This window comes from Carlito syrichta, unplaced genomic scaffold (assembly GCF_000164805.1).
Source record: "Carlito syrichta isolate Samal-C Ts95f unplaced genomic scaffold, Tarsius_syrichta-2.0.1 Scaffold301904, whole genome shotgun sequence".
NCBI classification, from domain to species: domain Eukaryota; kingdom Metazoa; phylum Chordata; class Mammalia; order Primates; family Tarsiidae; genus Carlito; species Carlito syrichta.
The window spans coordinates 297,509-311,217 of NW_007246000.1; the positions used below are offsets into that span (position 1 = coordinate 297,509).

Here is a 13,709-nt window from a genome sequence, read left to right on the forward strand (position 1 = left end):
TAATGAACATTTGTATACTTAACCCTGAATTGTACCCAACATCTTTAAAATAAAAAAAATTTTTTTAATGGTTGAGATGACAAATTTTATGTTATGTATATTTGACATAATTCCTTTGCTCACTAATATAAGTAAAAATGGGTTTTAACCACCTAATAGTCATTTTAGTGGTAGAATTTCACATACTTTGTCAGATATTTGTGTGTGTGTGTGTGTGTGTGTGTGTGTGTGTGATGGATCCTAAATAAAACTCACTGTACCCTATTCTACCTAACAAGAGAATAGCAAGAGAAAAATAGGGGGAAATCATTACTTAAAAAATAGGGGGAAATCCCTACTTAAAAACACACACAGATAATATCCAAGAAGGGACGTGAGAAGCAGTTGCTCCCACTGACTTCCTCAGTTTCACCAGTTCCTGGAGGACCCCCAAGCAGCCAATGTCCTGCCTGGCCATAAATGCCAGTCCACGTCCTCAGCACTGTGTCCGGCCAGCACTGCACAGACATGAAAGCAAGAAGGATTTATCTGATCTCCCTTTGCCCTTGTTGGGACTTGTACCTCTTACAATAAATCACATGCCTTTCACCCCCATCTATTATATTGTATAAAACCCCTGCAGGTTGTAAAGCTGAAATAAAGTCCAAATTCCAGTGCAGCCAAGTACAGTTACAACTAAATTCCTGCCTGGCAGAAGGATTTCCAAGCCCCAGTGTATAGCCACTACTTCAAGAAATACTTGACATAAGATATTCTGGTGTCTCTGAAATAACCTCCATTTGGGTGAGGCTCTCATCATCTTTTTCTTCTGTTTTATTTCAGTTGCTCTCCAACTCCAGCCTCACTTACCTTCTTAAGACAGGAGGGAATGTCCCACTCTGAATTCCTCAGTAACCTAGTGCCTACAGAATAGGGCTCAGTGTGAAACTGCCTCGCATGACATAGCAGTTCCTTTACATTCTGTCCAGGGCTGCCTCCCACACTCCCCTCCCTTCGCACCCTCAGTCACTCAACATGACTCACTCATTCTTATTCACCGGCTGTTCTTCCCACTTTCCTGTCTTCTCACACCATACCGATTTTGCCTGGAATGCTCCTCCTTGACTTCTCTATTTCTGCTCATCTCTCAAGATGTATCTCACAGGCCACTCCTCCTATGAAGGCTCCATGGATTCCCTTGGGAGCTCTTTCCTCAGAGCATATGTTGGTGCTTTTCTACCACAGTGGACTACAACTTCTTGGAAAGCGGAAACCCTGCCCATTCCTAAAAGCCTGCCAAAGATTCTTAACATCAGCCAAGTCTCCAGGATAGAGACTTAAATGACCCACTCTGCAGTTTTGCTGTTCCACCTGGTACTTGAGACTAACGTGGTCATTCTGAGCCCTCTCACCACTCTCCCTGTGACTCACCACTCCTGATTCTCATGCCTCACTCAGTTTGTGCTCTTGTATTTTTGAAGGAGGAGTAAGTCTCCCTCACTAAATCATAAACTCCACAGAGGGTAGGAATCATGTCTCTTACCTCTCAACCCTCCCCATTCTCTAGCTTAAGACTTTGCATGTGGTAGAAGCTAGATTTGTTAAACAGACAGACAAATCCCCATGGCATTTGTGGGCATGACAGGAAGTAGGGGGTGGGTTGGGAAGTTTGGAGAGCAGACAAACTTTAGGCAAGCTGAGTGTAGCTTTCTACCTCCACTGGAGGATGAAAATTGCTGGAGACTTTCTGGGCAAGTCTCCAGGAGGAGGAAAGGGAAAAACAGTCAGGAGAAGACCAAGGTAGGGACAGCACACTCAACCAAAGGAGAGCTGGTAGCCTCATGTCTCTTCAACTATCTTAATCTCAATGGTTTGAGTTAATAATGATAATAACAAAACGATGGAAAAGTATGCAAACTGTCAGCAGCAGCTGCTTCTGAGTTACAAAATTATAGCCATTTATATTGTTGTGGGGTTTCCCCACATTTTTCTCTACTATTCAACTGCCGTTCTTTCTAGAAACAATATATAAATGGACATTGCTTTTTTTAAACACAGAAATTATACTTTTTAAAGCCACAACATACTTTACCTCTAGAGTCCCAGTCAATATGTGTAATATAACTAGAAGCACCTCTACAGATGCCAACCCTTTTGCTTGTAAGTACGTTGTAAATATCCACAAAGTTATCATGGGATGCCACAGCAAGGTATTTTCCCGTATCTATAAAGAAAGATGTGTATTAATACCAAAATATTTCATATGGGATTTTACTTCCAGGAACCTAGTATTTTAAAGTGGAGAAATGGTCAAGAAAACATTTATAATAGTCCTTTCTTGTCATTTTTTTTTTTGTTACCAAGACTGTGGGATCTAAAAAATATCTGCTGTCATCTTCACCTTTTGAAAATTTAATATCAGAGATCATTTCTTTTCTGTGATGAAACGAAACCATGTCTTCAACAGTATCAGCATTTACAACCAGGAAACTCCCATCATTCAGGCCAACCGCTAAGGCTTTCCCATCAGGGGAAAAGGCACAGCATCTACCACCTGCAGAAGAATCCACAAAGAACAGTTATCATCCAGCACTTTACTGTCAAGCAAACCACATAAAGGGACAGAGAAACCTGTGATGTGCATTATGCACAGACATGGGACCGTGTCTTTACCACCACACTTGTGAGAACTAAAATGTCATAATTTAAAACATCTCTTCTCCCCAAATCCAAGTGTGATGATTATCACGTAAAAATGCATTTTCAATTTCCATGAGGTTTATTTATTCATTTCTTAGTATCTGAATACCTAAGGTTTAAAAAAAAAAAAAAGTAGGGTGAATGGAGAAAAGAAGTGGAGCATTAACACAAACCAGTATCTCTGCTTCCAAGAAAAGAGGTAATATTGAAGAACAGGAGTTGTATAATAAAATTTCTAGAAACCACGTTTTGGATATTATGCCTCACTTATGAGGAGGGACCTCCCCCCAGCCCAAAACAGGATTTATTTATTAAAAATAGTATAGTTTTACATGTTTAAACTTCAGTCACCTTCAAAATATTCTCTGTTTGATGAAATACACCTATGCCTTTTTCCACTGCTCAGAACAGTTTTTGAACTCGTCAGTTTGGATGCCTTTTAGTACTTCTGTCATTTTTTGTTTCACCTCTTCCACATCAGCAGAACGTTTCCCTTTGAGAACTTTTTTTAAAATCGAGGAAACAAAAAAAAAGTTGCTTGAGGTGAGACTGAGTTAATAAGGAAGATTGGATATGGCGGTCATGCTGGTTTTTGGTCAAAAATTGCCAGACCCGCAGCACAGTGTGGGCAGGTGTGCTCATAAATCATGAAATGGGCAAACGCACTGAAAGAAACTCCAAAGAAAATTTCACTGAAGCCAAACGCAGCCTCTCACAACAACACTAGCTGGCACACCAATGCTGATGGGTTACTAGAACACTTACCTAGCAAGGGAAACTTGTACTACAAGGGTCCCACCCTCCAAAAGACAATTCTGTTTATTTATGGGTCCTCCTCATACAAACCTGCTTTACACAACCTTGTTCTACTGTTAGTCACTCTAATTCTCTGATCATGGATCATAACACAAGATTTTAGGGATGACGGATATTATTCCTGATTCTTCTGTCATGGGAAGAATGGACTATGGACAACATTCTCTCAAGGGGTAAAACTAATTTCAACACTGACTAGGATGATCGTGCTGCATGAGCAATGTTCTCTACTGCTTTGTAGGGTCACAGGGAGGCATTTCTGAACGAGGAGCATGGACTTTGTGGGAGTATGTTTAATAGGAAGCCTATTTACGAATATACCCACCCTACCACTATTCTTACTGTCAAGACTTTGGTAAGCACAGCTCCAGGGATGGAACAGCCAGGCAGTTGAGCTTCCATATCAACTCCCATCGCTGTGTATCAGTAACTTTAAATGGGCTCATTTTGGTCAAATGTGGTGGCTCACGCCGGTAATCCCAGTCTTTGGGAGGCAGTGGTGGGAGGACTGCTTGAACCCTGGTGCTCAAGACCAGCCTGGGCAACTTAGTGAGACCTCATCTCTACAAAAGAAATAAAAAATAAAAAAATTAGCTTGGAGCCGGGCTCGGTGGCTCAGCCTGTAATCCTGCGCCTTTGGGAGGCTGAGGTGAGTGGATTGCCTGAGCCCGCGGGTTCGAGACCCGCCTGGGCAGCGAGACCTCATCTCTACAATAAATCAAAAAATCAGCCGGGCGTGGTAGCGCATGCCTGTAAGTCCGGCTACTCGGAAGGCTGAGGCAGAAGGATCGCCGGAGCCCAGCAGGTCGAGGCTGCGGTGGCCGGGAGCGGCCACTGCACTCCAGTCTGGGCGACAGAGTGAGACTCCAACTCAAAAAAAAAAAAAAAAAAATTAGCTTGGCATGGTGGCACATGTCTGTAGTCCCAGCTACTCAGGTGGCAGGATCACCTGAGCCCAGGAAGTAAAGGCTGCAATGACCTGTGATTGTGTCACTACACTCCAACCCGGGTGACAGTGAGACTCTGACTCAAAAAAAAAAAAAAGGCTCATCTAAATTATATATTTACTCATTCATTCACTTAGCATTTATTTATGTCAGACATGGTATAGTACTTAGAATTTCTAAAAAGAGTCTGCCCTTGAGGAATGCCAACGAGATTAGCTTAACCCTAATTTATTGTATAAACCAGGACACTTTTGAGAAGGGGAAAAGAGAGCTATTAATAATTATACCAGAACAACAGGGATCAACTGGGTTGAATGCTCATCCTATTTAAGATGGGTCAATAGCTGTTCTTGTCAACTAATTTTTAACCTAGGGAATAAAGTCCATTGACTGACATCCAAGTCCTCTGCAATGAAGACCTGTTCTATCATTTCCCCAATATAAATTTGTGGCCAAAATGATTCAAACTTGTAGTGGTTAAGAGCACGGACTTTGGACTCAGGGTTGCAATCCTGCCTCCACAACATACCAAGGCTTAGGAGTCCAGTGTAAAGAGGGCAACATGACAGAGGGGGACAGCTTCAAGCAGTGGCCACTGGTATGTTCTCTGGGACCACAATGCCTGAGTTTGAACTTGGTTCCATTCCTTACTAACTGTGCAAACTACTCAAGTTTCCCAAGCCTCAGTTTCCTAATCTGTAAGTGGTAGTGATAACAGCCTTACTCAATGGGCTCCTATGAAGACTAAATGGAAGGTGCTAGTCACCGGCTCAGTGATCCTTGCCACCATCACTATGGTTACTACTGTCTCGACACCTTCTTTCATTTTATTCCCCTAGAATACACTCCTCGTGTTTCTCTACTTATAAACTACTCAGTAAAAATTTTTAGGACCAGACTCCAATGTCATTCTTTCCTGTCTTAAGAATTTGTATAGAGCCCTTGAGCCTCAGCTCTCACGACACCTCCCCAATGAAACAGTTCCAGGCAGTAGGTCTCCTCAGAGCCTCCATGGTACCTTGTTTGTGCCAGGTATCCTCGGTCAGTACCTCCACCTCCCCTCTTACCCCTTCTCCTCTTTGTTCTGTGCCTGAAGCTGGCCTGCATGGACTGCAGCAATGGGTTTCCTACTCTTCTGGTTCTGGTTGGGTTTGCCCAAGGGGAGCATGGGTAAGAGACTGAAGGGATGGAGGGAAGATAGGGAACCTGAGGTTATTTATTCCCCTGGCTGCCTTTTGCAGGGCCACTGTGCCACTGGGTGAGTCTCCTGGCTCATGGTCATGACTCCTATGAGCTACTACCTCACACAGCTCTCACTTTCAAGGTTGCAGCAGTTGCTCCCTCCTCTTACCCCTCCAGCTCCAGGGCTGGCAACAGAACCTGCTGTCACTAGCTGCATAGTACTGTACTATCCCTGGTCATTTCCTTGTACTTTTCCCATGCTTTCATAAATAGTCCTATTTTTATGTTTGTTTGCTTTTTTTTTTCTTTTTTTTTGAGTTGGAGTCTCACTCTGTCGCCCAGACTGGAGTGCAGTGGCCGCTCCCGACCACCGCAGCCTCGACCTGCCGGGCTCCGGTGATCCTTCTGCCTCAGCCTTCCGAGTAGCCAGAATTACAGGCATGCACTACCATGCCCGGCTGGTTTGTTTGCTTTTTAAATTGAGGTCTCACTCTGTCACCCAGGCTGGAGTGCAATGGCATGATCATGGCTCACTGCAGCCTCAACCTCCTGGACTCAGGTGATCCTCTCACCTCGGCTTCCCAAGTAGCTGGGACTACAGGTATGAGCCACTATGCCTGGCTAATTTTTAAAAATTTTTGGTAGAGATGAGGTCTCACTATGTTGTCCAGGCTGGTCTCAGACTCCTGGGCTCAAGCATTACCCCTTTCTCAGCCTCCCAAAGTGCTGGGACTACAGGCGTGAGCCACCGTACCCAGCCAATAGTCCTATTTTTAGACTCTCCTGAAATTACTCACTTTGAATGGACTGTGTATCATGGGACTCTGTCCAAATCTTGTCCCTCTTTGGCACTAGACAAGAAACCATTCATCTTGGGATTCCCCAGTGCCTGACACAGAAGCTAACTCAATAAATGTTTGCTGAATTTGTACTTCTTGGTATATCTCTTAGTTCTGGTGCATATCGGTGTTTAATACATATTTACATCTGTCTTAATAGTAAGTATTTTTAAAAACATAACTGATCTTTGTTTTTCAGTGATAAATTCTGGAGACTGTTAGCTACAAAATCAAATAACGTTCTTTATAAGCTGATGAGTTTCAGCCGACTCCTACAGCTCTGGATGAGAAGAGGAAGGACACATTGCCCCCAGGTGGCAAATGTCTGTGCAGTGCAAGGAAAATAGAGTGAACAATAGTGCCGGTTCAGACAAACCTTCTGGAATAATTCTACATGTGCTTAATTATGGCTACAGCAATGAACACTGACTTCTCATTGTCCAGCATGTTTTGGGGCATATGACAGGTGTTCTCAGTAAATATTAGTGGAATGTATGAATAACTCCAAAACATTTTGTTACTTGTAAATACTTTTACAGATGTGTCAGGTGACATCTCATACCTTTTTTGAGTTTCCGTACTGCCAGCATGCGGTGCTGGGCGGAGAGTTCCCAGATCCGAAGTGTCTTATCATCACTCACTGTCGCACAGATAGGTAGGAGAGGGTGAGCCGCCAACCCCCACACTTCTCCTTCCATGTGCCCCTGTGGGAGAGGAAAGGGGCCACATAAACTCCGCTCCTGTTATCTGGCTAGTCCTTCCTCAGTCTTGTGCTGCATATCTAGCCCAGAGTATCCCAAACAGGTACAAATACGAATAAACACTGTTTGAGCTTCCTTGAACCAAGATGATACACTGAATGCTTTTTTCATTTGAACTTGAATCCGCAGCTGGGCCCACATGATGCTAAATTATTCATCTGGAAAGCAAAACGAACTCACTGCTTACCAGTTTTGTTTATATGATGCCAAACATCTTCCCATTTGGAAATGTCTAGGTGAACAGTGAAATGTCCTAAGTTTTCTGTTGTTTGATACTAAATAAACACGGTATATATGTACCTCCTAGTAAAGCAGCTTGATCACAAGGACACAAACCACTTCCTTCAATAAACTCACATTCTAAAAAAATGAAGGTACCACCTATCTGTGTCAGAAGACTTGGATTGCAATATTCTCATTATTTATACAGTTGTAGTTCTCTGAACATGCAGCATTTGACAAAGCAGAAATAAAGAGATAAATTTTCATTTCAAGTGTCCTGGATGAAGCTCAGGTTTCAGCATCTGTTCACAAACTGGTCCAGCCATGTGCCAACAATGAACCTCAGAAAAGATGCTTAATATGCACTGGACCGAGTTTGTATACCTATCATAAGCACACTTGGCAGGCTTAGAATAGTGATGGAGATAAAACACTATTTCTAAAAACTGAACACAACAAGGAGAAGATGAATTTGATTCCTATAATTTATTACTCAGTAATGTGGTGTAAAGAAGAGATTAGTGCCACAAACAATACAACAGACCAGATTGTTTACTGAACTTCTGCTCGTAATGGCTAATTATAAAAGGCTTTGCTTAGTAAGGCAAAAGGAAGACATACACAGGCATCTGAAAGGTGTTTGTAGCTGGAATGTTTTGGGGAACAGGTGGCTTTCCAAAGAGAAACTAGGTGATTCCAATTTAACTGGGAAGCTATTTGAGCAAAACAGTAATTTGGCAGAAGATGCAAATTCCCAAATACAGCTGACATTCAAATATGAGAAAATGAGAGGCCGAAGGGTATAGACATTGTTTTTTATTGACTTTGAGGGCACCCTACACCCAGTTTTCTAGTTTTCTTCTCTTCAGAAGCCTCGCAGCCCTGGAGTCACAATCAGAGGACAGGTCAAATGTAACTTCACATCCTCCCAGACCCTGCTCTGACTCTTCTATGGACTGAATCCCTGTGTGCATTTTACTTGAGAACATGCATGTGGGACTTCGAGATCCTGCTGATTTCAAAATTATATTTCCTCAATCTAATATGATTATTTTAATTCCCACATAACACAGAAATGAACAGTGAGCAAGGCAGAACAGAAATACCTTGAACTGAGAGTTGATTACATTAAAAGCATACACAATGGGAACTGCCACAACCCATCACATACCACTTCTCCCCTCCCCCAACCTGGCTTGTTTTCTCTTAAAAAAAAAACAAACCATCAATTCCAGCTGTGATTGGATTGCCATGCCACTGAAACTGGAAAAGTGGTTCTGAAATCTTCTCACAGCAGGACAGTTGATGATTTTGCTCACGCTGCCTCTACCATTCCTTAACTGTCCTCAGTGTCTTTCCTCTCTCAGGATAGTACTATGAGTCCCAGGAGAGCAGAGGCCCTTATTCCACTGTGCATACCACATAGCACAGGGCAGACCTTGGCAGGAGCCCAACCAACACTGATCGAACTGAACTACTGAGTTCTGCCTAGGAGGAAATAGCAAATGAGAGAGAAGAAGAAAGAGATGCTTGAAAGAAAGGAAAAGAATGGTACGTATGTAAAGGTGGTGGTAACTGGCATCTGGTCAGAAGTTTCTACCAGCTCAGCCAGCTACCCTATAGCTCCGGGGCTTTCCTACAGTATCCACGCTAAGAGCTGTGAGGGACCAGTCTGGTGAGGCAAAACAGAAAGGGTCCTGGTATCTGACAAACCTTGGTTTGAATCCCCCAACTCTGCAGTTCTTAGCATGTGACTGTGAGCAATTTACTGGGCTTTGGGTCCCTCATCTATAAAACAATTCCAATGAGCAAATCTGTTGTGAAGATGACAGAGAAATTTTGTACAGCAGTATTGCCTAACACAAAGTAGGTGCTCAACAAATGGTAGAAAGGACTATAATTATAGAGAATTACAAAGTGAAAAGCATTTTATCATCAAGTTTAAAACTTAAACAGAATTACCTCTGTTTAAATTTAAACAGAACATAATACTTGTTAAAATGAGGATGCTTAAAGTTTAAATCTTATAGTATTGTTTAAATCATATTATAGCATAAATCTTCCAAAATATCTAACAATCTAGCATGTATGGAAACAATTTCCATTATCAAATGTTTGGAGATTCAAAAGAAATAAACACTTTTCAATAAAGTTAGGTAAGAAATTATGGTCAGAAAAAAAAAAGTTTAGTTCGGAAGGAAACAATAAAAATAAGAACAGCTGGAGAACAAAGACATCACGCCTCGAGGATGCATCTCCAGCAGGGCTCTCCATCCTCCCTGCCTGGCACAACCAGCTGCAGAGCCTTTGAGGTCTGTTTTTAACACAGAGTTTTTCTTTTTATAACATAGATTCATCTAGGATGTCCAGAATGGGGCTTGGGCACATGTGTTTTTAAACCTTGTAGCTATCTGAGCCATGGTGTACATGCAGATCTGTTCCCTCGGTACAGTAGATCAAAGGGGCCCTTGGTGGGATTTTGGGACCCATTTCTAATATGGCAAGACTGCAGCATGAATCAGATTAAGCAAAGGAGGTAAAACTCCTCCACTGGACCCACAGGAGTCCTGAAGCTCATATAATCAACGTACTCTTTTCACTCCAGCTTCTGAACACACACCCTTCACCCCTCACCATGCCTCTTTTGCCTCTAAATACTGTCTATCCATCACCAACTTGGGCTGGACCACCTCCTCACCTCCACATCCTACCCTCTCCCTACCCCTGAGGTGAGAGTCTGTCATTACTTTCCTCTTTGAGGATTCTGTTGATGCTTATTTAATCCAATTTTACCTAAATACAATTCTTGGGGGGAGAGAGAGAATAAGGAATATGCAATGTGCTTACATGAACCAAGGTTGACACTAGACTAAGGCACACAATCTAAAAAGGTTTGGTGTATGGGGAGTAGATCTGTTTTATGGATCAACAGATCGACAGGACATAGACCTAAGGAGCCTCATCCACACCTGGACCTGATTTAGATAATGATTTAGATAATGGGATTCTGGACTTTGAGCAGATCCTATAATGGAATATTATAGGATCTGCTTTTGAGAACCTGCAGAAGGGGGCAAAGTACTTTCTATGTGGTAAGAACGTGGATAACTGGTGTCAGAGGGTGGACAGTGATGGGCAGGCTCTTGAGGTGACTTTCATGATCCTTTGGATTGTTATACTCTCACATAATCACCTTCCTTTGAGTGTAGTATGACCCCTGGCTTGTTTCTAACCAGCAGAATATGGCAAAGGTGGTGGAACGTTCATGATGCCTTGTATGTGAAGAAATGATTACATTACATAAGACCGCGGTGTCTATATTTTTTCTCTCTTGTTGGCTTTGAGAAAACAGGCAGCTATGTTGGGAAACCTTATGTGGTAAGAAACTGTGGGCAGCCTTTAGGAGCCAAGAGTGCCTCTGGCCAACAGCCGGCAAGAAAAAATCCTTAGTCCTACAACCAAAAGGTACTAAGTTCTGCCAACAACCTAAATAAGCTTGGAAGACTCTTCCTCAGTTAGGTTTCAGATGAGACTGTAACCCTGGCCTTACAAAACCCTAAGAAGAGGACTCAGGCTGTGCTCAGATCCCTGATCCACAAAAACTGTGAGCTGATAAATGTGTGTTGTTTTAAACCACTACATTTGTAGCAATTTGTTACACAGTAATAGGTAACTAACTCAACACTTGCACAACCTTGAGAATGAGTGCCTCCTTACATTTGGCACCCTAAGAATCTCCCTTGCCTCACCCTAGTCCCAGCCCTGATGTGAAGTGTGGCTTCACAAATACAAACACAGTACCTGAACAAGGAGTGTCATTGGGCCACTCTTATCAATTTCCAGAATCTCTCCATTTTTTGTTCCCACCAGGATATGTCCATGTCCCAAAGTGATGGCACGAATTGAAGGATTATCTTCCAAAAGCAAGCCTGAAGGAGAGTGAGAATGTTGTATTTAAAAAGACAATAACAAAAAAGACTGCTTATTAGTATAAATTTGATTTTTTAAATTTGATTTTATAATTTCAAAGTACTAGGTACTAGGCAGTCATCCTTGACATTTCTGCCAGGAGTTGAGAGCACTGAATGTGGAAGAAAGAGAATTGATTTGGTAAGTTTTCCCAGACTTTAGTACTATCTTCTCCATCCCTGTGAACAGAAAGATCTCTGTTACATATTTGCACCTTTTGAGCTCGTTGACAATGCTGATCTTTTAATGGCATAAGTCTTCAAGCATCTTTCAAACATATCATCCCAGAGCTCCACAATTCCGTCCTTTCCACCTGTTACAAAGCCCTGTGAAGGCAACACGGGAGGTGTTATACACACACCAAAATTAATATACATCAAAATTACCTACCCGGTCCCAAGAGGATTCTAGGTAAGGCAGCTATGTGTATGTTATCTTCCTAAATACAGGAGACTGAAAAACCTGCCCTGCTGGTAACATTCTTCATATAGCATTTTCTGGAAGCCTCTCTCCCCATTTCCCTAGCAGGATTAGGCATGTCCTCACTGTGTGTCCACCACACTCTCTTCAGACCGCAGTATGGCAGTTGGCACACAGGGTCAAGGATGGCAGTGTCTGTGCCCAGTCTCCCAACCAGTCTGTGGGTCCTATGGAACAGGACCACCCACAAAAACTAGCAGAGTTTCTGGTAGCTCAGATACTCTTACCAAAGGGTTGGAATTCACATTGCAATTTAAACTTATTGTCAAATAGTTAAAAATTAAAGAGTTATTTCCAGAAGAAAACATCATTATTTATTATTAAAAGTAACTTAGATACTTTATATAAACAATCCTACCATTTTGTTCAATAGACCTCCATTTCCATGATAATTAAAATTCAGGTTAATTTTTATAAAAACCTGGAAAGTAAAAGGTTTAACATATTACATTTTTTTTTAACTGAACAGTGATCTTCATTCTTGTTCTAAGTTAAGATTTTTTGGCTTTACTGGTTCTTCTTTCTGGTAATTTATCATATATACCAACTGTTCTTTAAAAAGTTTTCTTTTTAAAATAAAGATGCTGAGTAATGTTCATTGTTTCCTCAGCAACTTTTAAGTCATTTAATAACATTTACCAAAAAATGATATTTTGAAGTTTATTACATTAAGTATCCTTATTATTATTATTAGTTAATTTGTACCCAGAGAAATTCAATCCCCAAATTAAATTTAAATACATTATATTATATTATGATATCCTTGTCTTTCCCCATGATTTTGCAGCTTAACATATCACACAATAAAAGAGTTTAAGCAAGTTACATCATTTCTACTTTTAGGCCTACAGAAATTCTTCATTTGCTTTAATCTTTTCTAACATTTGCAGTTTAAGCCAAAAACATAGTTGCTAGTAAAAACCAGCTTAACTGTGAAAACAACCATTATAGTTGCACATCTAAAAAGAGCCTATTTTTTGTGGTAGGATCAACATATTTGCCCAGGGACAGGTAAATGAAAAATGAGGTTTGACTTAGGAACTTTGAGTGGCTTAAACTGGAGGTCAGAACACACAGATGAACTGATACTACCAGAAAACTGGCAATAAATGAAAAAAAAAAAAGGTATTTGCTGGCAAATTGATAGAAGAAGTGTTTTAACAGCACTGAAGGTGCTATGGTTTTAATGTTTGTTCCCCCCAGACCTAATCAAACTAAAGAGCTTTTATATAGCAAAAGAAACCATCGAGTTAACAGACAACCTATAGAACTGGGGGAAATATTTGCAAACTATGTATCTAACAAATATCCAGAATCTATAAAGAACACAAATGAATCAACAGAAAAAAAACTAATAATCCCATTAAAAAGTGAGCAAAGGACATGAACAAACACTTCTCAAAGAAAGATATGCAAGTGGCCAACACACATATGAAAAAGTGTTCACTATCACTAATCATCAGAGAAATGCAAATCAAACCACAATGAGATACCATCTCACACCAGTCAGAATGGCTTTTTCTAAAAGTTAAAAAAAATATATGTATAACAGATGTGGGCCAGGGTGCAGAGACAAAGGGGACACTCCTACATTGCTGGTGGGAATGCAAGCTAGTTTAACCTCTGTGGAAAGCAGTTTGGAGATTTCTCAAAGAACTAAAAATAGATTTACCATTTGACCCAGTAAACCCACTACTGCATATATACCCAAAGGAGCACAATTCACTACTAAAAAGACATCTGCATGTGCATGTTTATCAAGGCACTAACCACAATAGCAAAAACATGGAACTGACCTAGGTGCCTATCAATGG

The 13,709-nt window shown here is 41.3% G+C and overlaps 1 protein-coding gene across 2 annotated transcripts in view; it reads right to left on the reverse strand.

Annotated features, from left to right (window-relative positions):
- EML6 (echinoderm microtubule associated protein like 6) overlaps positions 1 to 13,709 on the reverse strand; it is a 304,500-nt gene that overhangs the window by 73,496 nt on the left and 217,295 nt on the right. For both annotated transcript variants that reach the window (XM_008055643.1, XM_021711181.1), the window contains exons 19-23: positions 11,630 to 11,741; positions 11,248 to 11,375; positions 7,026 to 7,167; positions 2,381 to 2,533; positions 2,072 to 2,203 (exon numbers count right to left, since the gene is read on the reverse strand). In XM_008055643.1, coding sequence (XP_008053834.1) covers positions 2,072 to 2,203; positions 2,381 to 2,533; positions 7,026 to 7,167; positions 11,248 to 11,375; positions 11,630 to 11,741 — 667 coding nt within the window. The remainder of the gene's footprint in view (positions 1 to 2,071; positions 2,204 to 2,380; positions 2,534 to 7,025; positions 7,168 to 11,247; positions 11,376 to 11,629; positions 11,742 to 13,709) is intronic.